We start from the raw sequence: 27,030 nt of genomic DNA on the forward strand, positions 1-27,030 counted from the left end.
ATGGTGAAACCTCGCAAAAAGTTATCTTTATCTGATAAGTGCCCTCAGTTCTTCAAAGTTTTTCTCCCGGAACGGAGCTCTCAACGACTGGTAATTCTTGCCCTTTTTTTTTTTTTTTTTCGGTGAAAAAGTCTTGCCCTCTATACTTACAACTCTTTTGTTGAGCTCTTCAAATTTAGTTTTTAAGTTTGAACTAATTTCAATTTCAATTTGAATGTGCCAATTCAGTACTCAAAAATGCAGTATTTGTTTTTTTTTTTTAATTTATTTAGCCTCTGTAGTAGATATTGATCTAGTCATATTTTGCTCTGACAAGTACAATGCTAACTTATATCAATCCTCTACCGTGACCAATTGTATTGAAGGTTTCAATTTGTGTATTCTTATAGCAAATTCCACCAGCGTTCGTTGAGCATTTTAATGGAGTTTTACCCTCCAAGTCTATAATTAGGAGTCATGCAAGAAGATCGTGGAGGGTTGAAGTGAGAGAGGTTGATAAGAATGTGTATTTTGGAAAGGGTTGGCATGAATTTGTGGAAGACAATTCACTAGAGTTTGGAGATTTCCTAGTATTTTGTTATGGTGGAGATTCAATCTTTTTTGTTAAAGTATATGGTATAAATGGCTGTCAAAAGGAGGTTTGCATTCCCACCAGGAAGAATCGAAAATCATTTCCAATTGTGCATGAAAATCAGAAAAATGAACCCAGTGAGTAATTTAAGTTGTTTGTTTCTGTTCATCATAAAATTTTACAACTTGTGCCTACTTATCATATATATTTGACATATATATCTATCTATCTATATATATATATAATGCAGTGAAGGATGAACAGTTGATACTTGAAGACAATGGCAAGCAGCAAGAAACTAATAAGACTTTACGTCCGAGAGGTCTCAAGGCTGTTCAAGAGAATGATAAATCTCTGAAACCTCCTGGGAAGTTTCTCTCTTCATACCCTTTCTTCCAAGTTGTTACGACGAAAGCTTATGTGGAATGGAGTTATATGGTAAAGCTTCTGACTGCTCAAATTCAACAAATATATATTTATATAAATACACACACTACCCAAAAAAAAAAGAGAAAATTACATATTCATGGAGTCAAAGTTCCATATTTACTTAGAGACTGAGTCAAAGTTTCATATTTCTCTAAAATGGATTGCTGAGGTGGCACATGGTTTTTTACTGTTTAGAAAATTGTGGTGCCTAAAATGCCCTTCCCTAACAAAAAAGTAGTACCTTCAGTGCAAAAAAGTAGTACCTTCAGTTCAAAAAAGTAGTACCTTCGGAGAAAAAGTAGTACCTTCGCGGGTGTTTAAAAAACATGGTACCTGGACGCCAAAAAGTAGTACCTTCAGTTCAAAAAAGTAGTACCTTCGAAGAAAAAGTAGTACCTTCGTGGAAGGGTATTTTAGGCACCACAATTTCTAAACAGTAAAAAATCATGTGCCACCTCAGCAATCCATTTTAGAGAAATATGGAACTTTGACTCAGTCTCTAAGTAAATATGAAACTTTGACTCCATTTATATGTAATTTTCCCAAAAAAAAAAGTGCAATAAACACTCTGCTATTTTTTTTTTTTAATAAAAACTTCAAAACCCCCTTAATAAAATTTGTGCATTTAAGTTTTTTTTTTTTTTTTTTTTTTTTTAAACTTTGTTTTGAGGGCATTCTATGTATTCCAGTCTTAAAATTGAGAAAATGTATTTATTTGCTCAATTTGTCTGTACACTTGGATTAGGCCACATATAATTAGTCAGATTTTCGTTTTCTTAATGGGTAGGATTTGCAAACTGTGATCGGCTTGCTTAATAATTATATTAGTGTGACATTATTTTTCTAAATGATATTATTAGATACTGACAGCATAAAAACCAGAAGACATATATGCATTTACCAATTGGTAAAGTTTGTTTAACTATCCCTCGGCAAACATGCCTCAAAACTGAAAACTTGTACATAACACTTGTGCATAAAATTTGTTATCATCATCATTGTCAACAATCAGGTTTCATGGTTATACTACTACAAACTTGTACATTGTGCAGCATATACCGAGGAGCTTCGTCAAAAGCTACATGAAAAAGGGTGGACGGAAAGCTACTCTTCGTGCTTCAGCAAAGTCATGGAATGTGAAATTGATTGGCTATACGAAGCGCGAATACAGGCTTGGTGACGGTTGGCGCACATTTTGCAAGGATAACGCACTGCAAGTCGGAGACTCTTGTGTGTTTGAGCTAATTGAGAGAGATGGTCTTGTGCTGAAAGTTTCTGTTTTTAGGTCTCTTAAATGAGTGTTCATCTCTTACTGAGGCCGGTCAAGCTTCTCTCTGTGTATATGCTTTTGTATCTGAAGGTCCATATAATGTGTTCATTGACAAAGGCTGAAGTGTAATCATGCCCCTACCATAATGAACGTGACAAAGGGTAATTTTGAATAGCTTCAGGGAGTTTGGACACCTTTTGCTGATTCAGGTAAAGAAAGGAAGGGAGAGATTTCCTGATGCATTGCAATTCTGACATGCTTGACCTCATTTTGTAACCACTGAGATGGAAAAACTGTGGACTCAGTTGATGAACAATTGTAAGTTGTAACACAGCCCCAGGTTTGTGTTTGTGTTTTGTGTGTGAATAAATATATATATGTGTGTGTGTGTGTGTCAAGCTTTTTGAGCAGACACCTTAGAACACTTGTGAAATATTCCATATCAATTTGACGTCTGTGGCAAAAATGAGAGCAAAATTACTTACGGAATTGAAGCAGTCTAATTAGGTGGATAATAGCAGAGGTCAATCCGTATAGCATTTTGCTAATTCAATTATAATTGAGTAACGCTACCCAAGCCTACATGGTACGCCGACTAAACAATGAAATATAACCCATAGACAAATTCAAGTAGATTCCATATTACAACTTTGTTTTCACATTGATAAGCGGTCGAGTTTTTCAGCATTTTCCATTATATTTTATCAAACTAATTGAAAATTGTTACAGGGATCTAAAAGCTGGAAAGCATTTTTTTTGGGACTTTTAGAGCATCTGAGACCCATTCTAGCGAGAATGGGCAAATTTTGATTTTTCAATTAAAAAAAAAAAAAAAACCGCCACTAACTGATTTTTCAAAAACAAAAGGGGGCAACAGTCCTAAGGCCCTGTTTGATTGACCAGTTGCCCTCAAAACCCCTTTTTTCACTTTGTGTCTGTGTGTGTATGTTTTTTAAAAAATAAAAATAAAAAATCAGTAAATAAATAATATAGTCCTTAGGCACTGTTTGGGTTATACCAACAGTGCCTAAGGACTATATTGGCCTACAAAAATAAAAAAACCTTTTCTTTTTTTTTAATACCTAAAAAACAGTTTTTTTTTCACTTTTTTTTTCTTCTTTTTGTTTCTCCACATTGTTGTTTTTTTTTTTTTTTTTTACACAAAATCAATAAATAAATAATATTGTCATTAGGCATTGTTTGGCTGACCCAAATAGTGCCTAAGGACTATACTGGTATTCAAAATAATTTTTTTTTTTTTTTATTTTTTTACCTAAAAACAATTATTTTTCACTTTTTTTTCCCTTCATTTAAATATGCCTATGTAGCTGACGATGGCTTCCCTCCCAGTAACGATGAATGTATTGCTTCTTACAGACTTGAAAGACTTCTTCTATTATCTCTGGCCTCACACAATGCAAAAGTTGCTGAGCATAATCGAGATTCCATTGAATCAACGCGTTAATAGAGCCATTTGATGAGATGGATGATGAAGAAGATGAAGATTTTGAGCCTAGTAAGGAAAAGTTTGTGATGACGAAGTCATTGAAATTTCAAGATTGAAAAAATTTGATAATGATATTTTGCTACAATGAAATAGATGAATGTAACAATGATTCTCAAATAATGAGCAAATAAGTTATTATATAAGATAAAAAAAATATAGTCGTTACAATACAGTCGTTATAAATATAGCCATTAGTGATATATATATATATATATATATATATATATATATATATTAAAAAAATATCATTTCTAGAGAGCGAAAATTCGGAGAGGCTGCTACAGCGCCAAAATGTAGAGAGCAGAAGATGCATACGCAGGGTTGGCACTGAGATTCTCAAAATTTTGAGAGGCCCTAGACAAACTTTCAAATGCAAGGCCTTCATATATAAGGTTTCACCCCGCACAAAAAAATTTATAAAAATACGAAATTTTCATTAAAAAGAACAGTAAACACCTAGAGTAGCTCGAAATAATTTGGTGACTTAGGTGAAATTTTTTTTATTGAAGTACAAATTTTTTATGAAAATGAACAATAAGCATCAAGGTTGTCATATTTGAGTAATGCTTCTCAAACCTAAAAATTAGGATTGACTAAACAATGAAACCAATAGACAAATTCATGTAGGTACCACTTTGTTTTCACATTGATAAGTGGCCAAGTTTTTCGAAATTTTCCATTATATTTTATCAAACTAATTGAAAATTATTACAGAAGATCTAGAAACAGAGAATGAATGTTCAATGGTTAATTGGGATTTTTTGGAATAGAATTACCTATAATACCAAGAGATCAAAGGCTGCAGTCCCGATCATGGGTTGCCTTTATACCATCAGACTTTTATTTTTATTTTTCATTTTTTTTTCAACAGTAAAAGTTGTAGTTCTCAAGTGTGATAAATTCAAGTTGGAATATATTTGATGGTAGACATTTTTGCCTTATTTTATTTTAGGATTTATAATAATATTAAGAGTTAAATGTTATTGAGTCCGAAAATATTTTGATCTTATCTAATACATTTAAGAAATAAAAATTTCAAAATATACGCTATCTTAAGTGTCCTCTATCAACAAGTCACTATCTCTTTTGTTCAGGGAGAAGGATTTGAAAGGCCACAACGTAAGTTGAGTGCTATGCTGTCAAAATACTGACCACATAATAATAATACACATGGAAACTCTAATAAGTCTAAGCAGATAAATTACAAGATTGGACATAGTAGTATGTGATAATGTGTGTGAATGGGTGAAATAATTAAAGTAGATGAAAATTCTTTGTCTATATAATGAATTCACTATGCCTTTATACCACCACCTACTAATATGGTGAGTACGTGCAGTTCAAAAAATTAATTGAAAAGTGGATCAATATTTTCAACAAAATTATCTTTTTGGTATACCTAACGTCTTTCATTGCTTTGCTTTGTGCAACATGTATATATTTATGTACCGTATATATTTATATATGTATGTATGTATATATCAGCATTTTTCATGATTATATAGTCTAGTGATCTCATTCTCTCTATTCTTCAAAAGGCATATTTTGAAATCTAGCAGCTGAGATCAAGGGCGAGCCTAATTCCATTATTTTTTGAGTTGGTTCAAATAATATTTAATTAATTGTCCTTCATATTTTTTGTTTTTTTCTTTGATCAATTCAACCAAACAGGACCTAATCATTCTTTCCACTTGTCACCACCCCCCTTTGACTACTGTACCATTGCTGATCTCACAAGATTATCAAAAGTCCAAATTACAACATTTCCTTCAACCGTGAAAGCGTTGCTTGAAGTGTCGAATGCACCAAGAAGATTCAATTGAGAGAGGACTTTGTTGATACAAAAACTTTTATACATTTAGTTCGTTTCACATCAGGTAGGTCAGTGTTCATTAAAAATACTACCACGTCATCGTATTTTACCAATTACAAGAACCAAAAATAAATAAATAAATCATTGATCATCTCAAATCTTAGTGTCGATTTTTAAAGTTCAGAAAATATTATTCAGAGGTTCAATTTTTCCACAACATATTATTTCCAAGGACTTTTACGTTTGTTGATTCCAATGATTTTAAAAAAACGAACGTATAGTATTTTTTTTTTTTTTTTATCTCCCTCTCATTTTGGATTTATTTGTTATAGTAACAATTCAAAAAATGTTCTAATTAATTAAGATACTTCATGACAAATATTTTTTTTTGTAGACAGGATGGGTTCTGTACAGGCAGGGGCAGAGGGAAGGGGTTTGAAATTTTTTTTTTAGTATAGGTAAAAATAAAATATATAATATATATAGTATAAAATTTATACTTGGCCCCCTAAGAAAAAAAAATTTATTTCTTTAATTAAAATTTAACAAAAGATAATTTATATAGTGGTTTAATTAACAACTATAGAATCCCGATAAAAATTAATTCACATAAAAATTTAATGTGTCTATCTTAAAGTTTCAACTCAAATATAGTTTTTTCCATAATGTGACAATCACGATTCTTTCCATAACCTTATTATTCTAAAATTTCATCTCATACATGATTCTTTCCATCACTTTTTTTTCTTCTTTTTATTCATTTTTATTGAAATGCTTTTATAAGAATTTTATAAGAAATTAATTTTTACAAAATCAAGAACAAAAATTTCATTTGAAGTTTTAAATATGAACAAAAATCGATGATTTAAGAATCTAAATTTTTATTTTATTAATTTGTTTGTGTTTTTATTTTATTTTATTTTATTTTTTATCATTGTTATTGTTTTGTTAAATTTTCAATTGTTACATTTTTTTTAAAGTTATTTTTGTTTTTTTTTCCTTTTCGGTAAATAAAGAGAGTTATTTAATTGAATTTTTTTATAATTTTGGCATAAATCTTATTTGTGTTTGTTCAGAAAGTTTGATAATTTTTTTTTTTTTAAATAACTAGTTTTTTTTTAATTTAAATAAATTAAAAAAAGTTTAAATAGATATATTTTTATATGAATATAATAAATAATAAAATATTTTTACCTACGTAATATATATATTTTTTTCTAAAGTTCTAGTTAGATAATGTTGTTTATAATTTTGGCCCCCCCATCTCAAAATCCTGACTCCGCCCCTGTGGACAGGAAGGTGGAGATCACTCACTCTACAAGAGTGAGGTTTATATGCTAAAGAATAATTTTCAACATTTTTTTTATGCATGGTATGTCATGTATATATACTTTTTTCGTTCTAATATAATTATTCACTTTGTAAACTGTGACTTTATATATGGAGTAAATCACTTTTGGCATGAGAATTTTGCCATTGATCAAATACAGCGAATGTGTAAATGACCTTAAAAACATATGGAGTGAGGTACGAATATTTAGATTCAAATCGAAGAACTTATGCTGCCAGCCATGAGCCATTCATTTTGAATGGTATAACTACTGGATTGAACGGGCAATGGTTTTCCTCTCTGGCCGAAAGTTTTTTTTTTTTTTTTTTCTATACGTTAAGTAAAAATATAAAATAAAATAAAAAGAAAGGTGACATCCTGATGCATACAAACTTTGAAATTTGGATAATCTCTAAATCTCAACTGTCATTTATGAATTGTCAAATGAATCAGCAAAACATTAACAAGTTTCATTGCTTCTAGGTATAAGGTAAGCTGTCCTATTCTTCACATGCAAAATCAATAACAATAACTATATCCAGGAAAAAATAAAATAAAAAATAAAAAAACACAATAACTATTAACCTTTTCCTTTATATATATATATATTTGATCATTCAAAACTCCAGGACAAATATATGAAAAAAAACAGCTAAAAAATTTACATCCATCCACTGACTAAATTGATCTTAATTTCTACAAGAAATTAATCAATTAAATTCAAAAAAAAAATCTAAATGTAAACTCTTCAAACTTTGTTACACAATTCATAGACAGGTGATCTTCCTCGATCTTCTCTACCATTTTTTATACTCACCCATTCTGCTACCTTGAGACGAAACACTCTGATAAGAGGGTAACCTTTGCGGCTTAGACGAATAAGAGGGTGACCTCTTCGCCGTAGACAACCCTTCGTCGTGAAATCGTAGTTGTGTTTGCACCAGATTTATCATTTGTGATGACACTCTCCATATCTTCACCGACTTATCCAAACTCCCACTATACACCACCCACGAGCTCCCATCGTCACCTCCGCCACCCGAACTATCCTCTTGCTCCACCGCCAAACACTTCACCGGCCCGGTGTGACCCGTCAACACCGACACGCACGTGTGATCCTCCCCCTCCCTCCTCCAAACGCATATCTTCGAATCTGCAGATCCACTGAACACCATATTCCCGGCCGTAGCCAAACACAGCACTGCCAGCTTGTGACCCCTCAACACACCGCCATGAGAGAGCAGCTTCTCACTCTCCCAGAAATTCACAAGCCCGTCCGACGAGCCGCAGTAGATTACCGTCGGATTAACGGCCAACGCTGTCACGGCACATTCTTGTTTTAAGAGTGTTTGTGAGAAGAAGTGTTTGGTTCCTTTACCATGTAACTCTCGCCGCCACACTTTCACCGTCCCGTCCGCCGATCCGGTGAACACCAACCCGAATCCGGCGACCACGGAGTTAACGGCGTCGTCGTGTGCATTGATTGATTCAAGACATTTTGAGTCTGATATTCTCCAAACTTTCAAGGTTTTGTCCCAAGAAGAAGAATACAAAAGGGTTTGGTCTTCGCTCAAGCTCAGACATGAAATGGCGTCAAAATGCTTGATCCACACCGCATTATGGTTCCGTCTCGTTTCGACGTAATTGCTCGGCTTCATCGAGCTTTTTATGTAAGCTTTCATGGTGGGTAGAGTCCCGACTCGCTTGTGAACGGTTGCATTCTTGTTGGAAGCTTTCCAGACACGGATCTTCCCGTCTTGGTGACCGGTAAAGATTCGTTCGCCGGAGATGACAATGGCCTTAACCAATCCACTATTCGATTTGAACCCAGAAAATTCCTTCTGATTCTTCCACACTCGGACATTCTTGCTGTCCGACCCGGTGTATAACAAGTCGCCGGAGGCAGCGAGAGAGTATATGTGGCCTTCTTCGCGGACGAGCGAGCCCATGAGGCCGGTGTAAGCATAAGAATCGTTGCCGGAGCCGGTGAAGGGGTTGGAGGACCACGGGGACTTGTTAAATGGGGATGTTTGGTTCCATGAAGGAGTATAAGGTGAATTGTCTGCATTTTCAGGCGAAAGAGGAGGAAGGTAGTCTTGATCATTAGCAGGAGTTGCTTCGGAGGATTTTGTGATCCGAAATAAATGATCTTCATTATTGTTTGGATCGGACTGCAAAAAGTTGCCGAATTTTTGTCGCTGTGAATTAGTACTGGTGTTTATTTCTGTGACCATCTTGGATCTTCTTGAATTTCTCATAATTGTCTTCTCTCATGAAACACACAAAATTTATATGTATATATAAAAATGTGATTGGTTGGGAAAAAATTATGTAAAAAATAAAGATGGAATAAAGAGGTAGCTTAGATGCTAAGAAAACCGAAAGCAGATGAACAAAGAGATGGAACTAGAAAGAGAGGACACGGGTAGGCAAAAGACTCAAAAGGCTGAAGAAGAAGAGGTATTTATATGTGTGTATATATATAGTCCTATATATATATAAGGTAGATAAATGGTCGGCCGTTTAAGATGTTGACTGGTCCAGAATGGGACTTCTCAGGGGAGGGGAAGACGTAACGGTGACGAAATATATATGTACGCTTCCTAAAACTTGGTATGATTGCAGTAACTGCTTATTTACTCACCCTTAACAAAAATAAAAAATGGTACTTAAATTTATGTAGTAATTAGTAAAAAAAAATTCCCTGATTGCTTGAAAATTATATTATGGTACTCAATTTTGGAACCCTTAGATGTAATATAAAGATGACCCTTGCTCACACGTGAACGCATATGATCGAGACAACATGATGATATTATCATATAAGGTTCATCTTGTTTTGTGTTATTAGTAAATTATTGTATTTTTTGTGGGTATATTGACTAAAAATATTTATAATTCTGATTCACAAAAGCATCATTTCTTTAGCTTTAAAATTAAGGTTGTGCCCTCAGAGGTTGAAAATGTGTGTGAAAATGGGAATAGATCGACAAGTATTCATAATGGCTAGCTATATTCGGTAAATTCCTAGTTATGATTCATGAAGCGGAAGGGGTGGGAAGATGTGAGGCCTTAGACGGATTTGACTTTTCCTGGTGGAAGATCAGTGGATTGACTTTTAATTTTGGTCCATGTAGGGTGTGAACGTGGTCACATAATTTACATTAGTCAATGGATGGGTTGCGTTGTGTTTGTGGACCTTGATTTTTTCATTTCTAATGGAAATATGTTAACCTAACTCTGCTGAATTCACCAAGGGTACGTTGTATGAGGATAAGAACAACCATATACCTTTCGAATTGGAAAGGGATTTGTGAGTAGGAGTTTGAATTTCAGACATCACTGAATTTAAATAATATATTATTATTTAAATTCATAATATTTAATACTTCATAATAATAATAATATAATAATAATGATGCATTCCTTTCATATGTCTCATTAGAGCATTTTCAATGACCTATCAAATGAGCTCTCAAAATATAGCATGTGGATGAAAATAAAGCTCTCTAATGACCTCTCAAAATACTTCTCATATTTTGAGATTCTCAAATATAACAATTCTTAATTGCCTCTCAAATTAAAAATATAGCAAGTGGATGAAACTAGGCACTCCAATAGACTCTTTCAAAAGACCTCTCATATTTTGAGATTGTCAAAAGTTGTTTAAATGAAGATAAGGCATTCCAATTGGCTCTCAAACACATGGAATTGTATCAAAAAATAACATTTTGGATGAAATGCACTATTGGAGTAGAATTGCAAAAATATAACATTTTGCATTAGAGATGCTCTTAGAAACTACTTGCACCAAATTAAGATTTATGGAAATTATACAAAATTTCCCTCTACTTTCAATTTATGGCAGTTGTAAATTCCCTCAGAAAAAAAGTTGTCATACCTTACTCATTCAATTCGTTGTAAAGTGATGTTATTATGACGAAAATGTCCCTTAATATAAATTTAAGAAAATGATTTCTCTTAATATAAGATTAAAATTAATATAAAAAACTCATTTAGCGTTGTGGTATTAAAAATATTTCAAAACTTGTTTCAATGGTGTATCTATAAGAAAATGAAAATACCTTGTAACAAATTAAAAAAAAAATTCTTTTTTTTAAAAAATAAAAATAAAAATAAAAAAGAAAACCTAAAATGAAAATCATTTTAAGACAACCTAATGCCTAATGGTGTGTATTTTTTAAATTTTTCTTAAAGTGTTATTTTTAAAAAAAATTAAAAGGAAATTTTTTTAAAAAATAATGTTTTTTAATTTATATTAAAGGGCATTTATATCATTATAACATCATTTTGCAACAAATTAGATACTTACAGAGTTTTATGTCAACTTTTTTCTTGAGGAATTTTTTTTTTTTTTTTTGTCAAAAATTAAAAGTAAAGAGGGGTTTTATGTTATTTGCCCTAAGATTTAAATGTTTTTATTATGTGATTCAATTTGAAAGGGTCTGTCTAATTGTAACATCTATAGTGGGTGCTGGATATGATTTCATGAGCAATTTTTAAGTGGGGTATATTTAAATGTGAAAAATGGTTAACAAATAACTCTTAAAATATTTCTTTTAAAAACCCTCTTTTTTGATGATTTTGTCAAAAGTTCAAAACACTGTCTATGGAGTTGGTCTTCCCTCTTTCCTCTCATTCATCTTTGTTTCTTTACTTTTAAAATGAAACAGGAGATAAAATTGGGATTCTGTAGCCATAGACTTTAATTTTTAAGTGTGGACAATGTGAAATTGAACAAGATAAATAGCAAAAGGTATGTTTGCCGTGCAAGAATTGAAATCCATACTAAAATTTAAGTCTACAACGCTATTGGGCTTGAAATTATCTAATTTCTTTTGATTCAATTTAAGAACCAATTTTTTACTACCAAACATATATAACTTGAATATTGAAAAAAGGAAAATGAAGAAGGAAAAAACAAAACAAAAAAGCCTATCCTCTTGAAGCGAGAATACCCCGACCCAAGTAACAAAAAACTAAACAAAGTTGTGTTATAAATTTTTTATATATTGAGTCATATATTTTGTATTTTTTACTTTTACTAGTATACTATAGTGAAATAAAGGTATGAATCATATTTTGTAATGTTTATTGTCATTTGAATAGTATTGAAGTGTTTTAAAAAAAAAAGGTCAAAATCAGAAGCATAAAAATGATGTTTTTATTTGCTTCCGCATTGTAACAAAAATACTGCTAATATATATTTTTTCTTTTTAAAATGACATTTTTAACTGTCATTTAATTTTTCAAACTTGTAACACTTTTTTCCAAAAATACTTTCATGTTTTTGCTTCAAAGAATTTTGCAACTAATTTAGCTTACCAAACTTCGAAATAGTATTGAACGGCCTTAGTTATTTGGATAAATTAACTATGTCATATGTTTTTTTAACTAAAATGACATATTGCCTAACTACATAAAAATACATTGCGAGTAAGATGATAATTTGTGCTTTTTTTTTTCTTTTTCTTTTTTTTTAAATGGTAAATCAAATGCACATACTCTTTTTGTCCCACGCCGAACTGAATCACTCCATTCTCTTGAGGATGAAAAGATTATACCATTAGGTCAAAAGCCATATTTGATAATAATTTGTAATTTTGTTGTAAAAATATCATTATTTGACTACACGCATACAGCCCAACTAGTGGAGCTCGTTTACATAATTAGGGCTAAGTGTAAAAAACACCCCTGAAGTATGTTTTTCAAAGCACTTTTACCCCCTATTTAAAAAGGTGTGTAAACAACACCCCTATTCTTTTCAATTTATTCGAAAACACCCCTCAATTAATATAATATCCATTTTACCCTTTTACTCTTTCAAAAATACCCCTACCAAACCTTACTTCTTATTCTTCTTCTTCTTTGTGTGTAACCCTTATCCGTCACCGTGACTACCATGGCCGCCGACACCACCAATCCTCTCATCTCTCTCTAACCTTCCACCACTGCCACCCACAATCGGCACCTCCACCATTACCACACACAATTGACACCTCCACCACGAAATCCCTAAATCTAAGAACGAATCATAACCAAATCAAAATGTGTAGACAAAACTAAAAACGAATCAGCCATCACCGCAACTGAAATTTGCAAACACAGAAAATTTTAAAGAGAGGCATAAAAAAATGGAAGACCTAACGCTGGACCGCCATTGTCAACGCCGCCAGTAGTCCTTGACAACACTTTCGACGTCTCCTTTTCCATCATCGTCTTTTGATTTGATGGCAGAATTGGCTGAATTCCAACTCCCAGCAGCGGCGCTCCTCCGCGTACTGCTCAATCATCCTCGTTGTGGCTGCCCAGGATCTCTTCACCATGATGGGTCGCTTCCCGCCGTCGTCTCCTACGCTTCCTCTTCGAAATGTGGCATTACCAGATGAAGCAAATGCTATGGTATCTCTTGTCTTGCGTGCTCCCCGTACGTCTCAAGCTCTTACTCAAGCTGTTGAGAGAGGTTAACCGGGAAGAGTAATCAGCTCCTTTCCATCGTAGTGAACCAGATACCAAAAAAGGGCCGGGCCTAATTTGCTTATCTTATTTATGACATGGAGATCATTTTCACTCTTCTCATCGGAGGTGTCAATTCCAGAAGTTCAATCAAATGAGGATAGAATTTGATCCAATCCTAGGGAACATTCCAATTTCATTCAATTTGCGCCAGTGTTGGTGGTGGTGGTGTGTATATCTATACTATTATTAAATGTGCAAAGTGTTTCAGTGTTTCAGTATTTCAGTATTTATTTATTAATTGATATAAATTCTATAACACTCAAAATTATCTAATAAAATTAAAATTAATTCAAATTAACAAAATATAAAAAGAGTTTAATTCAAATTACAAAGTCTCACATTGGTTTTAAGTAAAAAGAATTACATGAAAGCTTCTTATAAAACTATAGAGCTAAAAAAATAATAATCACACCTTCTCGGCCTTTTGGCTAAGATCAAGTGTAGTACTAAATATTTTTGGGTCGGCCTTTTGACTAACATTTCTTCATCTTTTGGCTAAGATTAAGTGCTACTTTCTCGTGGCTTTTGTGTAAAGAGTTTCAGTATTTATTTATTAATTGATATAAATTCTATAAAACTCAAAATTACCGAATAAAATTCAAATTAACAAAATATGAAAAGAGTTTAATTCACAATAAAGAGCTCTCATTAATTATTATATCCCATGATATAAATTCTATAAAACTCAAAATTACCTAATAAAATTAAAATTCAATCTATAATCAATTGTGCTTAACCAAATGGTTCATAAATTAACCTATTTATCTATTTATTATTATGAATTTTTTAATAAAAGAAAATTTAATTAGACAAAAATTATGAATATAAAAATATTTATTAATTGATATATAAAACAAAATAATTTTTCTAAAACTCTACCATAAATTAGCTTTTATGACGAGTTTCTTAGTAAAATTAAATCTAATTAGACAATGATATATTTAAAAAAAAATAAAATAATTTCAATAAAACTCAATCACAAATTACTTATTTTATTTTTAGTAAAACTACATCACACTAGACAAAGATATATTTAAAGAGTTTCTGTAAAACTCTAACACAAATTACCTATTTATCTATTTATTATGAGTTTTTTAATAAAAGGAAATCTAATTAGACAAGTATTGTTAATATAAAAAATTATTTATTAATTGTTATAAAAAGAGATTTTAAAGGAGTTTTGTAATACCTCTAATTTTTAAAAGGACAGTCCTGCAATTTAATTTAATTATTTATTGTATTTTTATTAAATTAATTGATTATTTGTTTGTTTTGATTAATTAATTATTTATTTATTTGATTTATTTTATTTTTAATTCAATTAATTGTGTTTTTCTTTCATTAATGGTTTTAAATTGTGTTTTCTTTAATCAATTGCTTAAATTGTATTTTGGTTTGTTTCATTAATTTAAATGTATTTATCAAGTTTAATTAATTACGTACTTATGTGAATTCACTGTTTAGGTAATTAGGGTTTCATGTTTTACATCGTGTCTAGGATTGGAGTCGACATATAATTGGTTTAGGCTTTACTTTAGGGTTTGGTTTAGGATTTAAATTAGGGTTTCAATTAAAACCTATAAATACATAAGTATGGGTTGCCAAGGGTTTTGTTAACCCTATTCACGTAAAAAAAGAGTTGTGAGAGACAAAGAAACAAGGAGTGAGTCTAACTAATATACAGAGAGGCTCAAGGAGGAAAGAGTGGAGTGCTTTTGGGTTGAACCAAGAGCACCGGAGGTGGTGAATGGCAGCCTAGGACGTTGACGGGAAATCCAGAGACGTTGGTTTACAGTTTCAAAATCTGAAACTGCAGGCAAGTTCTGTTCTTCTCTTTCCTCTGTAATTTGTGTTATGTGCATGCCTAGGTAGTCTCCAGGGATTTAATAAGGTTTAAAATGGATTAAATAGATGTTGTAACACGTCTTTTATGCATGAGCATACAGTATTTAATTTCATTGTAATAATTGGGTTTGAGTTTGCTTAAAGTTACTAGTCGAATTTCTGCTACCGTTATGTTTAAAAGATTCTGTTAAATCCATGTTGTGGATGTATAACCATGGTTTAGGATTTTGTCTGGGTCTAAGATTTAACCCTAGAACCAGTATTAAAACAGGGTTGGAGTTTACAAAATTAATCTGTTTTGAAATTGGTTAAATTTTCTAACTGAAAATTCTGTTGTCGTAGTTTTCAAACGGTGTGTTCAATTCATGTTGTGGTTGTATACCATGGATTTAGGGTTAATCTAGAACATTTAATGGAACTCTAGAACATGTATTAAATTATTTACAGAGGCTTGGGTATCGCCGGATGCGAGGAAGATGAAGTGGAAAAACGCAGAACGCGCCGAAAAGAGAGAGAGCCAGCTCCCTCACACAAAGAGCCGGCTCCATGCTGAAAGGAGCATGGAGCAGGCTCCCTAAGCTAGGGAGCCGGCTCCAACATTTAAAAGAGTAGGCTCAAATTTTATGGAGCCTGCTCTCACCCAAATGCACACAAATTCGACTTTGGGCACTGTATGGACTGTTCAGATGATTACCACTTCGTATAAATTGTTTAATTGATGTCTTGGGACTATAATAGGCTTAATATATTATGGGAAACATTAATCCATGATTAAGCATAAGAATGGAGCAAAATAAATCTAAGGAAAGCAGTAGATTGCAAACTGAATTTCTATTGTCGTTAGTTTCAAATCTTGTGTTCAATACATGTTATGGTTGGATGGTAGGGGTTTATGATGTATCTAGGATTAAGATTGAACCTAGAACAAGGATTAAAAACATCACAGAGGGTCTGGGAAAACACTAGAGATGAAGAAGATGAAGCTGGAACGGACAACGGCATGCAAGGGAGCAAGAGCAGGCTCCAAAAATGGAAAGAGCAGGCTCTTGGCTATTTAGAGCGGACTTTTAGAGTCATAGAGCCAGCTCAATCCATAAAAGAGCAGGCTCTAATTTTTTAGAGCCTTCTCTTTCCCAGAAATTGCATACTGTATGATTTTTTATGCGTTAATTAGACTATACAGTGCATTAGGACTTCGTCTAACTTATTTTAAATGTTGTATGGGTTGTTATAGACCTATAATAACATGGGAAAATAATAACTCAAAAAATGGATTAAAGGATGGACTGTATAAGTTAAGAAAACTTAGGGGTTGCACACTGTTGGACAAGTTTTATTGGCACTGAAACTTAACAAGGATTGTGTATATGATTTAATTATAAAAATAAATCATATTTCCATAGTATTATAAGTATAGTGAATTAACTAAAAATTCCCTATGCTTACCTTGGGTTTAGTTGATACTCAAATTTCTATTAACTGTATCAAATCATGAACTATATTGGAGGATTTGCTAGGTTTATATACCTGAGCTTGGCAAAGTTGTTGTGTGTGATTTAAATATATATATAAATCATAATTCTATAGTATTTGAAGTATAGGGAATTGACTGAATTTTCCTATGCTTAGCTTGGGTGTAGTTGATACTTAAATTTCTATTAACTGTATCAATTCTTGGACTATGATGGAGAATGTGAATGCTTAAATTTATTGTAGCACTTTACATAATTGGAATTGGATTTTAAGCCGTACTGAATGCATATTATTTATGTCTATGCATTAAATTTATTTTGTGCATATTGTGGAATGTGGTTGATGACTATTTAATAATGGTATGGTCAACTGTATTAACTGGAGGATTGTATATACCGGTATGGGACGGTGACATACTAGGTATGGATTAGTTAAAACACTAATCCTACCTAATTTGGAATGAGTTGGATTAACCATAAAAAAGTTAAGTCCTACTTATATGGATATATATATATATGAACCGGTATGGGACGGTGTCATATTAGGGATAGCTTAGTTCAAAATACTAAGACCTACCTATATTGGGAATGGATTAGTTCAAAATACTAAGTCCTACCCAAATTGGATTAAGGTATGGATTAACCATAAAGGTTAAGTTCATCACTTACATGTGTCATATCAATTGTGAATTAAAAGACTTACTACGGTTTCAGGATAGAGTGTTTACATATATCATACCACTACATAGATGACTGATATTTTATATAGGGAGTACGGACTTTATATATTTATTTTATGTGCCATGGTATGAGCCTGAGTCTCAGGACCATGGTTAGTGTGCGTATATCGTCTAGGATGGATAACTAGACATAGGTGTTGTTCCCTGGTAGGTCTAGGTACTCATGCCCACTTTAGGGTGCGTATTTGCATGTTGCCTTCTATTCAGGCTGAGACAGACCTACTGGACTAGCGAGCGTCTTATAGTGTGTACTATGTACATATATGGACTACTCTAGATATTGTTAAGTCTTCCTAGGATGTATCTGCGTATCGAATTACTGTTTGGATTGTAGTAGATCAGGACTTGCATGTGGGCCTGACCCACTCCTTTGTTTTTCAGGTATTCGTCAGTTCCAGGGTTAGAGCTTGGACGTGCAGAGCAGATACAGATATTCATTCCTCCGACTACGTAGGAATCTTCTCTATAGTAGCTTTAGATTTTTTTTTTCAGTCATTTCAGTTTTGGATTGAGAATTTTTAATAAAGGGTCCAATGGATGGATTCCCGAGTTGTAAGCTTATGGAGTTTTGAATTTTTGGATTTCAATATTTATATCTTAAGGATTTTCAGTTAGCACTCTTTCAGCTTATTATTTTTATTTCTTATTTTATCTTGTATTCTGTGTTTGGTTACATAATAATTATTTGATATCCTTCGGGTTTGGGCCTGAGCCTGATCAACCCGTATCTCGGATCTGAGAGGTATCACAAGTTTCTATAAAACTCTAACACAAATTACCTATTTATCTATTTATTATAAGTTTTTTTTAATAAAAGTAAATTTAATTAGACAAGAATTATTAAAATAAAAAATATTTATTAATTAAAAATTACCTAATAAAATCATGCAAAGTTTTTCAGTATTTCAATATTATTTTATTTATATAAAAAAATATTTATTAATTGATATAAAAAGAGATTTTATCTATATTATTATTAGATGTGCAAAGAGTTTCAGTATTTAACTATTTATTTATTTATATATAAAAAATATTTAAAACACTAAAATCTAAATAATAAAATTAAAATTAATCTATTTTTTATTTATTATTATGAATTTTTTAATAAAAGAAAATCTAATTAGAGAAAATTACTAATATAAAAAATATTTATTAATTGATATATAAAACAAAATAATTTTTCTAAAACTCAACCACAAATTAGCTTTCATTATGAATTTCTTAATAAAATTAAATCTAATTAAACAAGTATATATTTAAAGAAAATAAAGTAATTTCTATAAAACCCCATCACAAATTACTTATTTTATTTTCAATAAAACTCTATCATACTAGATAAAGATATATTTAAAGAGTTTCTATAAAACTCTAAAACAAATTATTTATTTATCTATTTATTTTGAGTTTTTTAATATAGGAAAATCTAATTAGACAAGTATTATTAATATAAAAATTTATTTATTAATTGATATAAAAAGAGGTTTTTAAAGAGTTTCTAACAAAATAATTTTTCTAAAACTTTACCACAAATTAGCTTTTATTATGAGTTTCTTAATAAAATTAAATCTAATTAGACAAGGATATATTTAAAGAAAATAAAATAATTTATATAAAATTCTATCACAAATTACCTATTTTATTTTCAATAAAACTCTATCACACTAAACAAAGATATATTTAAAGATTTTCTATAAAATTTTAATACAAATTACCTATTTATCTATTTATTATGAGTTTTTTAATAAAAGGAAATCTAATTAGACAAGTATTATTAATATAAAAAATATTTATTAATTTATATAAAAAGAGGTTTTAAAATAATTTATATAAAACTCTAACACAAATTACTTATTTATCTATTTATTATGAATTTTTTTAATAAAAGCAAATCTAATTAGACAAGAATTATTAAAATAAATATATTTATTAATGAAAAAATTACCTTTAAAAATCAATCACATTCTATATAAAACACTTATTTTTAGTTCAATATAAGTATTTATATATTTATATAAAAAAAATCTATTAGTTGATATAAAAATAGTTTCTATAAAACTCTAAAAATTACCTAATAAAATCAATCACATTGTATATAAAACTCTTATTTGTAGTTCAATATAAAAAGAATAGTTATTTTTTATGGATAATTATCACAATATAACCGGCTCGGTCCAATTATGATTATGTCATTATCAGAAAAGGACACATGTCACCATCCTATTAATTCAAGAAGCCTATAAATAGAGGCATGGAGGAAGGAGGAAGGGGTACAGAAATTGAGAATTGTAGAAATTCAGAATTTCAGAGTAAAATACAGAAACTCTACCAAAGAGTTTTAGTATTTCAGTATTTATTTATATAAAAAATATTTACTAATTAATATAAAAAAAGTTTTTATCTATACAATTATTAGATGTGCAAAGAGTTTAAGTATTTATTTATTTATATAAAAAAATATTTAAAACACTAAAATTTACAAAATAAGATTTAAATTAACCTATTTATCTATTTATTATTATGAATTCTTTAATAAATATATGAAATAAAATAATTTTTCTAAAACTTTACCACAAATTAGCTTTTATTATGAGTTTCTTAATAAAATTAAATCTAATTAAACAAGGATATATTTAAAACAAATAAAATAAAACTCTATCACAAATTATATATTTTATTTTCAATAAAACTCTATCACACTAGACAAAGATATATTTAAAGAGTTTCTATAAAACTCTAACACAAATTACCTATTTATCTATTTATTATGAGTTTTTTAATAAAAAGAAATATAATTAGACAAGTATTATTAATATAAAAAAATATTTATTAATTGATATAGAAAGAGGTTTTAAAAGAGTTTACATAAAACTCTAATACAAATTACTTATTTATCTATTTATTATGAGTTTTTTAATAAAAGTAAATCTAATTAGACAAGAATTATTAGAATAAAAAATATTTATTAATTAAAAAATTACCTTAAAAAATTAATCACATTCTATATAATACACTTATTTTTAGTTCAATATAAAAAGAATAGTTATTTTTTATGTATAATTATCACAATATAACCAGTTCGGCTCAGTTATGATTATGTCATTATCATAAAAGGACACATGTCATTATCCTGTTAATCAAGAAGCCTATAAATAAAGGTATGGAGGAAGGAGGAATGGTACAGAAATTGAGAATTCTAAAAATTCAGAATTTGAGAGTAAAATTCAGAAACTCCGCTAAAGAGTTTCAGTATTTATTTATTTATATAAAAAAATATTTATTAATTGATATAAAAAGAGTTTAAAGAGTTTCATTAAAAATTATTTATTAATTGATATAAAAAGAGTTTCTATAAAATTCTAACGCAAATTACTTATTTATCTATTTATTATGAGTTTTTTTTTTAATAAAAGTAAATCTAATTAGACAATAATTATTAAAATAAAAAATATTTATTAATTACAAAATTACCTAATAATATCAATCACATTCTATATAAAACTCTTATTTTTAGTTCAATATAAAAAGAATAGTTATTTTTTATAGATAATTATCCCAATTTAACCGATCTGCCCTATTATGTTGATGTCATTATCAAAAAATGACACATGTCATAATCCTATTAATTTAAGAAGCCTATAAATAGAGGTATGGAGGATGGGGTATAGAAATTGAGAATTCTATAAATCTAGAATTACAGAGTAAAATACATAAGTTCTGCCAAAGAGTTTCAGTATTTATTAAGAAGAGTTTTTATCTATATTATTATTAGATGTGCAAAGACTTTCAGTATTTATTTATTTATATAAAAAAAAAATATAAACTCTAAAATCTACACAATAAAGTGTTTCTATAAAAGTCTAACACAAATTACCTATTTATCTATTTATTGTGAGTTTTTTAATAAAATAAAATCTAATTAGACAAGTATTACTAATATAAAAAATTATTTATTAATTGATATAAAAAGAGGTTCAAAAGAGTTTATATAAAAAACTCTAACACAAATTACCAATTTATTAAAATAAAAATATTTATTAATTGATATAAAAAGAATTTTTAAAAGAGTTAAACTCTAACACAAATTACCCATTTATTTATTTATTATAAGTTTTTTAATAAAAGAATTTCTAATTAGACAAGAATTATTAATATAAAAAATATTTTTTAATTGATATAAAAAATAAAATAATTTTTCTAAAACTCTATCACAAACTACTTTTTACTATGAGTTTTTTTTTTTTTTTTTTTTTTTAATAAAAACTAATCTAATTTGACAAGAATTATTAAAATTTAAAAATATTTATTAATTGATATAAAAAGAGTTTTTAAAAGAGTTTCTATTAAACTCTAATACAAATTACTGATTTACTTATTTATTATAAGTTTTTTAATAAAAGAAAATCTAATTAGACTAGAAAAACTCTACCACAAATTACCGATTTTATTTTGAATAAAATTATAAGACATTAGACAAAGATATATTTTAAGATTTTATATAAAACCTCTAATATAAATTACCTATTTATCTATTTATTTTGAGTTTTTTAATAAAAGAAAATCTAATTAGACAAGTATTGTTAATATAAATAATTATTTATTAATTGATATAAAAAGATGCTTTAAAAGAGTTTCTATAAAACTCTAACACAAATTATTTATTTATTTATTTATTGAAATCTAATTAGACAAGAATTATTAATATAAAAAAAAAAGATTATTAATTGATATAAAAAGTATTTTAAAAATAGTTTCTATAAAATTCTAACACGTATTACCTATTTATCTATTTATTATGAGTTTTTTTAATAAAAGAAAATATAATTAAACAATAATTTATTTAATGAAAATAAAATAATTTTTATAAATTTTACCACAAATTGGCTGTTTTATTTTCTATAAAACTCTATCACATTATTTACAAAATATTCAACACGTGCATCGCACGTGCTTTTTCCTAGTATATATATATGTGTGTGTGTGTATATTTTTTGTCTGTGGTGTATAATGACTAAAACCCTTTTTAGTCATTTCACAAAAATATATATATTTTTTATATATTATAAAATGTGTTACAAAGGGCATTTTAGTCCAATTTTTATAAATATGACATATTTGCACAAATGTCATAGTTTAGTGGTGTTTTTTGTACTAGAGGGGTGCAATATGCACTATAAGCATACTATAAGGGTGTTTTTGCACTTAACCCTACATAATTATCGACTACTTGATACTGCGCTAACAAAATTAAGGTATGATTTGATAATCCAATTCTTTATTCTTAATGAATTAAATGCTTATATATTTAAGTGCGTTTAATAAAACAGCTTTGATATCGTTTAAAAAATAAAAGTCAATTAAAAAGATAAAATTATAATTTATAAGTTATAATTTATCAAACACCACCTTAATGTTTTATAGAGAAATTATTTTATAGTAGGAGGGAAATCATATAAGGCCAACTATTCACAAGTTGCTATTCAATTAATATATCAAAATTATTTAAATCATAAGCTGTTACTCAATTAATTTATCAAAATTATCTAAATTTTTTTAACTGTATATTTAATGGTGTGACAATTTCAAATGAGATGAGCTTACACATAGACCCCAAACCATTTAATAATTTTTAGGGTAAAGTGCAAAAAACTCCCTTGAATTATTGGTTTTTTTTAACTAATCCCCCTAAACTATTAATTTGTTACAATTAAGGACAAACCCATCACAAAAGACTATTTTATCCTTTGTTATTAAATTTGTCATTTCTTATTAAATTATTTTTTATTATATTTTATCTTATTTAAATATTAATTATACTTGTTGAGGGTGAAATCCACGCAGTCCGATACGGTACCATTTTCCTGCAAAGAAAAGAGTAGAAGATCGATGAAGCTTGATGGCACCGGTGTGGTGCCTGCCAAGAGCTCTCCGATGATCAAGTCAGTCACCGGAGATCTAAAAGAAAGGTAGGGATTTAATAATAATTTTTTGTCGTACCTTTATTAACTGGTAGGATCTCATTCTTATAGCCGCTTTCCCTTAGTTCATTTGTGAGATCAGAGAAGATCGTTTGTTGCCAGATGTGTCGGGGATATGATTTACCCCTTTGACTTTCTCAAATTGTGTTAAAGTTATCCTTACCCTGTTGAACCATGTCGTCTTTCATTATCCTGGATAAGAAATGTCATTATTCTTATTCAATGGAAATCTTTATCTTTGATAACTAAATATTATTGTTCAAAAGTAGAAGAGGTTTGGCGGCTGGTCAACACTTAGTTACCTCTATCTTTAGGTCAAGGTAGGTTTATTTTTCCCTATCAGTTGCCCCCCATTCCCAAGCTTGCTCGTCTAGCTTTGGGAATGTAATTTTTTTTTTTTTTTTCTTGCCCTGCGGACAGTTCCCGCGGGTACTGTTCACATGAACAGTAACCTCTTTTTTTTTTTTTTTTGCTACCATTGGGAACTCTTCCCTTGGTAATATTTCCTTGGGTACTCTTCCCTTGAATAATCTTCCCTTAGGTAATCTTCCCTTGAGTACGCTTCCCTGAGGTAATGTTACCGTGGGTAATCTTCCCTTGAGTAATGTTCCCGCGGGTACTATTCCCTTGGGTACGCTTGCCTTGGGTAATGTTACCGTAAGTAATCTTCCCTTAGGTAATGTTCATTTGGGTACTCTTCTCTTGGGTAATGTTACCGTTGGTAATCTTCTGTAATACCCCTAATTTTCAAAAGGATAAAATGGGAATTTAAATTTGATTTCTGGTGCATTTTTATTTGGTTACGTGACTTATGTGTTTATTTGCGTAATTGTCTAATTGGGTATTTATTTAAATTAATTGTTTAATTGTAATTGGTATTTGTTTTGAATGATTTATTTAATTATAATTATTTATTTGCTTTACTTTATTTATTTGTTTTAATTGTAATTATTTAATTGTAGTTACAGATGTGCTTTATGGTGGACGTAATTATTTAGTCATTTATTTATTACATTGTTTGCGTTATAATTAAGTTTAGGATTTTATTTTATGTAAGTAGGTTAGCCGACTTATAATTAGGCTGGAATTAAGATTAGGGTTTTATAGGAGCATATATATATATGAGTTTTGGGTCTGTAAGGGTTTTAGAACCCTTTTCCCGTAACTGGAGGTAGAGAGAAAAGAGAGAGGGAAAAACAGAGGGGAGCTTGAGAGGAAACTATGAGAACCAGTTAGGATTTCGGCCATAGACTAAGGCTCAGACCAAGGAGGAAAGAATTGATGGCTTGTGGGACTGAACCTGAGCAGTAGAAGGTTTACCGTTAGTAGCAGTTGTCGGAGAATTTAAAGACAACGTTAAAAGGGTTTCAAACCGAAACCTAAAGACAAGTTTCATTCTATCTCCTTCTTGTAAACTTGTGTTCTGTGCATTCTTTATGGTCTCCAGGAAGTTAATTAAACTTTAAAACGGATGTTTATGCATAAAGAATCAAGCTGCAAAATGTTTCTACGTTTTGTGTAATTGTAATTGTTTCTTGCATAAATTGTTGCTATTCAGTTTTAATTTTTGTCAATCAATTTATAATGGAATTTGAGAAGTTCTAGGACTGTTAAGACTTGAATTGAACTCTAGAATCTTTAAAAAAATTAGAACAGACAACTAGAACTTCGCTAGAAGCGAAGAAGAAGACCAGAGGCGGAGGAGCAGGCTCTCAGGGAGAGAGAGTCGACTCCCTAAGTGAGGGAGCTGGCTCCCTTGAAAAAAAACCCTTACGGAGTGTTTTGTGACATTTTTCTTATCGCAGGGGCTTATATATAGTTTCTGGAAAGTGAAGGGTGTTTTAAATGTTTAAAAATTAACGTATTAAAACCTTAAAACAGTTGGTTTATGCTAGGGTGCTAATCCTAAAGGGCATCATGAAACATAAACGGATGATAGGCATGTTATCAAGGAAGGAAGAAGGTTTAAATTGCTAATTTGCTTTAGGAATTTAAACAGACTGGTGTTCAATTATTTATGGGATGTTATATGAATAATATATATATAATTTAATGAAGGCCAGGAAGGTTGGTTTACTGGCTGGGTTAATGGACTTCATGACATTTTATAATAGTTTGCATGTAGTCACAGAACATGGAAGTTATTTCTAGTGGTCGTTGTAATAAATTAAACGGACTAATAGGAATGTATTTTAGGATTGAAGTGTAGGTGCTCTGTATATACTTTTGAGCATCGATATATCTTGTTTTAGATTCATAATTGAGAATTTGATGAACATCATGAAATTTATATATTAAGTTGCATGCTGTTAAGGATTGTGGAGAGTTTAAACTACTAGTCTTGCTTAGTAAATTTAATGGACTGGTATGAAAGTATCTTTGAGATTTTGCTTGGATATGCTCAGTTGATACCGCTGATTATCATTATAACATGCTATGGATATAAATTGATAAACTGTTATATTTTCTGTTTTGTCAATTAGATGGATATGGATGGTTTAAATTGTTTATCAATACTTTAGCAATTTAAACGAAAGTTCTATGATTATAATCATTTACTGGATGCATAATAGGATCTTATCTAAATCTGATTTCTCTTATGTTGGTTTCTAGATGTACTTGATGTTCATTTGAGTGTGCATCATTTATGGATCATATGCATTATATGTACCGATATGGGACGGTGGCATATCAGGAACGGATTAGATCAAAACGCTAAATCATACATGTTCATACATACGGAATGGATTAACTAAAATAGTTAAATCCTACATGAATGCATGTCTTGTCAACTAAAACAGTTGAACGACATATCAAATATTTGTTTATTTTTCTGCATTATGAATGATAGGGATTTAATTAAAATATCTAAATCCTAATTATATGTTGTGTTGGCGACAGACAGATGACCGGCATAACATTGTATTTGGATGGAATTTATATATATATACTTACGGTATTATGATATGAGCTTGAGTCTCAGGATCATGGTTAGGGTGCGTATATCACAAGGAATGAGTAACTAGATATAGCTGATATTCCCTGGTAGGTCTAGGTGCACATGCACACCGTAGACTAGCGAGCGTCCTATAGTGTGTATCTATATCTATATGGACTATATTAGTTATTGCCGAGTTATTTAGGATGTATCTGCGTATCGGGTTTATGTATGGATTGTAGTAAAATGGAACTTGCATGTAGGCCTGACCCACTCTTATTTTTCAGGTGTTTGTCAATACCAGGCTTAGAGCTTGATCGTGATGAAGCAAATACAGTCATTCACTCTTCCGACTACATAAGATTTTCTTTTATATTATAGTTTGGATGGTGGTTCTGTAATTTATTTTTCAATTGAGATTATTAGGGGTCCACTAGATAGATTCCCGAGTTGTACGGATTGAAAAGATTAAATTTTATTAATCTATTATTTTGGAGGATTTTTATATTTAGAATTATGTTCAGTGTATTATTTTATTTTAAAATTCTTTGGTACTCTTGCTTGTTTATATATTAATTGTTTGGTATCCTTTAGATCTGT

General features: G+C 30.0%; 2 protein-coding genes and 1 pseudogene across 2 annotated transcripts; 2 read left to right on the forward strand and 1 right to left on the reverse strand.

Annotated features, from left to right (window-relative positions):
- On the forward strand, positions 1 to 2,392 carry LOC132282078 (putative B3 domain-containing protein Os03g0621600). Its single transcript, XM_059783708.1, has 5 exons — positions 1 to 90; positions 390 to 708; positions 822 to 1,009; positions 2,053 to 2,182; positions 2,286 to 2,392. Exons 1-5 carry the CDS (start codon positions 1 to 3, stop codon positions 2,390 to 2,392), a joined length of 834 nt encoding a protein of 277 aa, XP_059639691.1.
- Positions 2,393 to 7,494: 5,102 nt separating this feature from the next.
- LOC132284733 (protein JINGUBANG-like) lies at positions 7,495 to 9,327 on the reverse strand. The gene has a single exon (XM_059786864.1). It carries the CDS (start codon positions 9,176 to 9,178, stop codon positions 7,718 to 7,720), a length of 1,461 nt encoding a protein of 486 aa, XP_059642847.1. The 5' UTR covers positions 9,179 to 9,327; the 3' UTR covers positions 7,495 to 7,717.
- A 4,541-nt stretch (positions 9,328 to 13,868) lies between these two features.
- Positions 13,869 to 14,022, forward strand: LOC132287248 (U2 spliceosomal RNA; annotated as a pseudogene).
- Positions 14,023 to 27,030: the final 13,008 nt, after the last annotated feature.

Source organism: Cornus florida, unplaced genomic scaffold (assembly GCF_030987335.1).
Source record: "Cornus florida cultivar Cherokee Brave unplaced genomic scaffold, ASM3098733v1 CherokeeBrave_3.0.0_Hap2_Chr11, whole genome shotgun sequence".
Taxonomy (NCBI): domain Eukaryota; kingdom Viridiplantae; phylum Streptophyta; class Magnoliopsida; order Cornales; family Cornaceae; genus Cornus; species Cornus florida.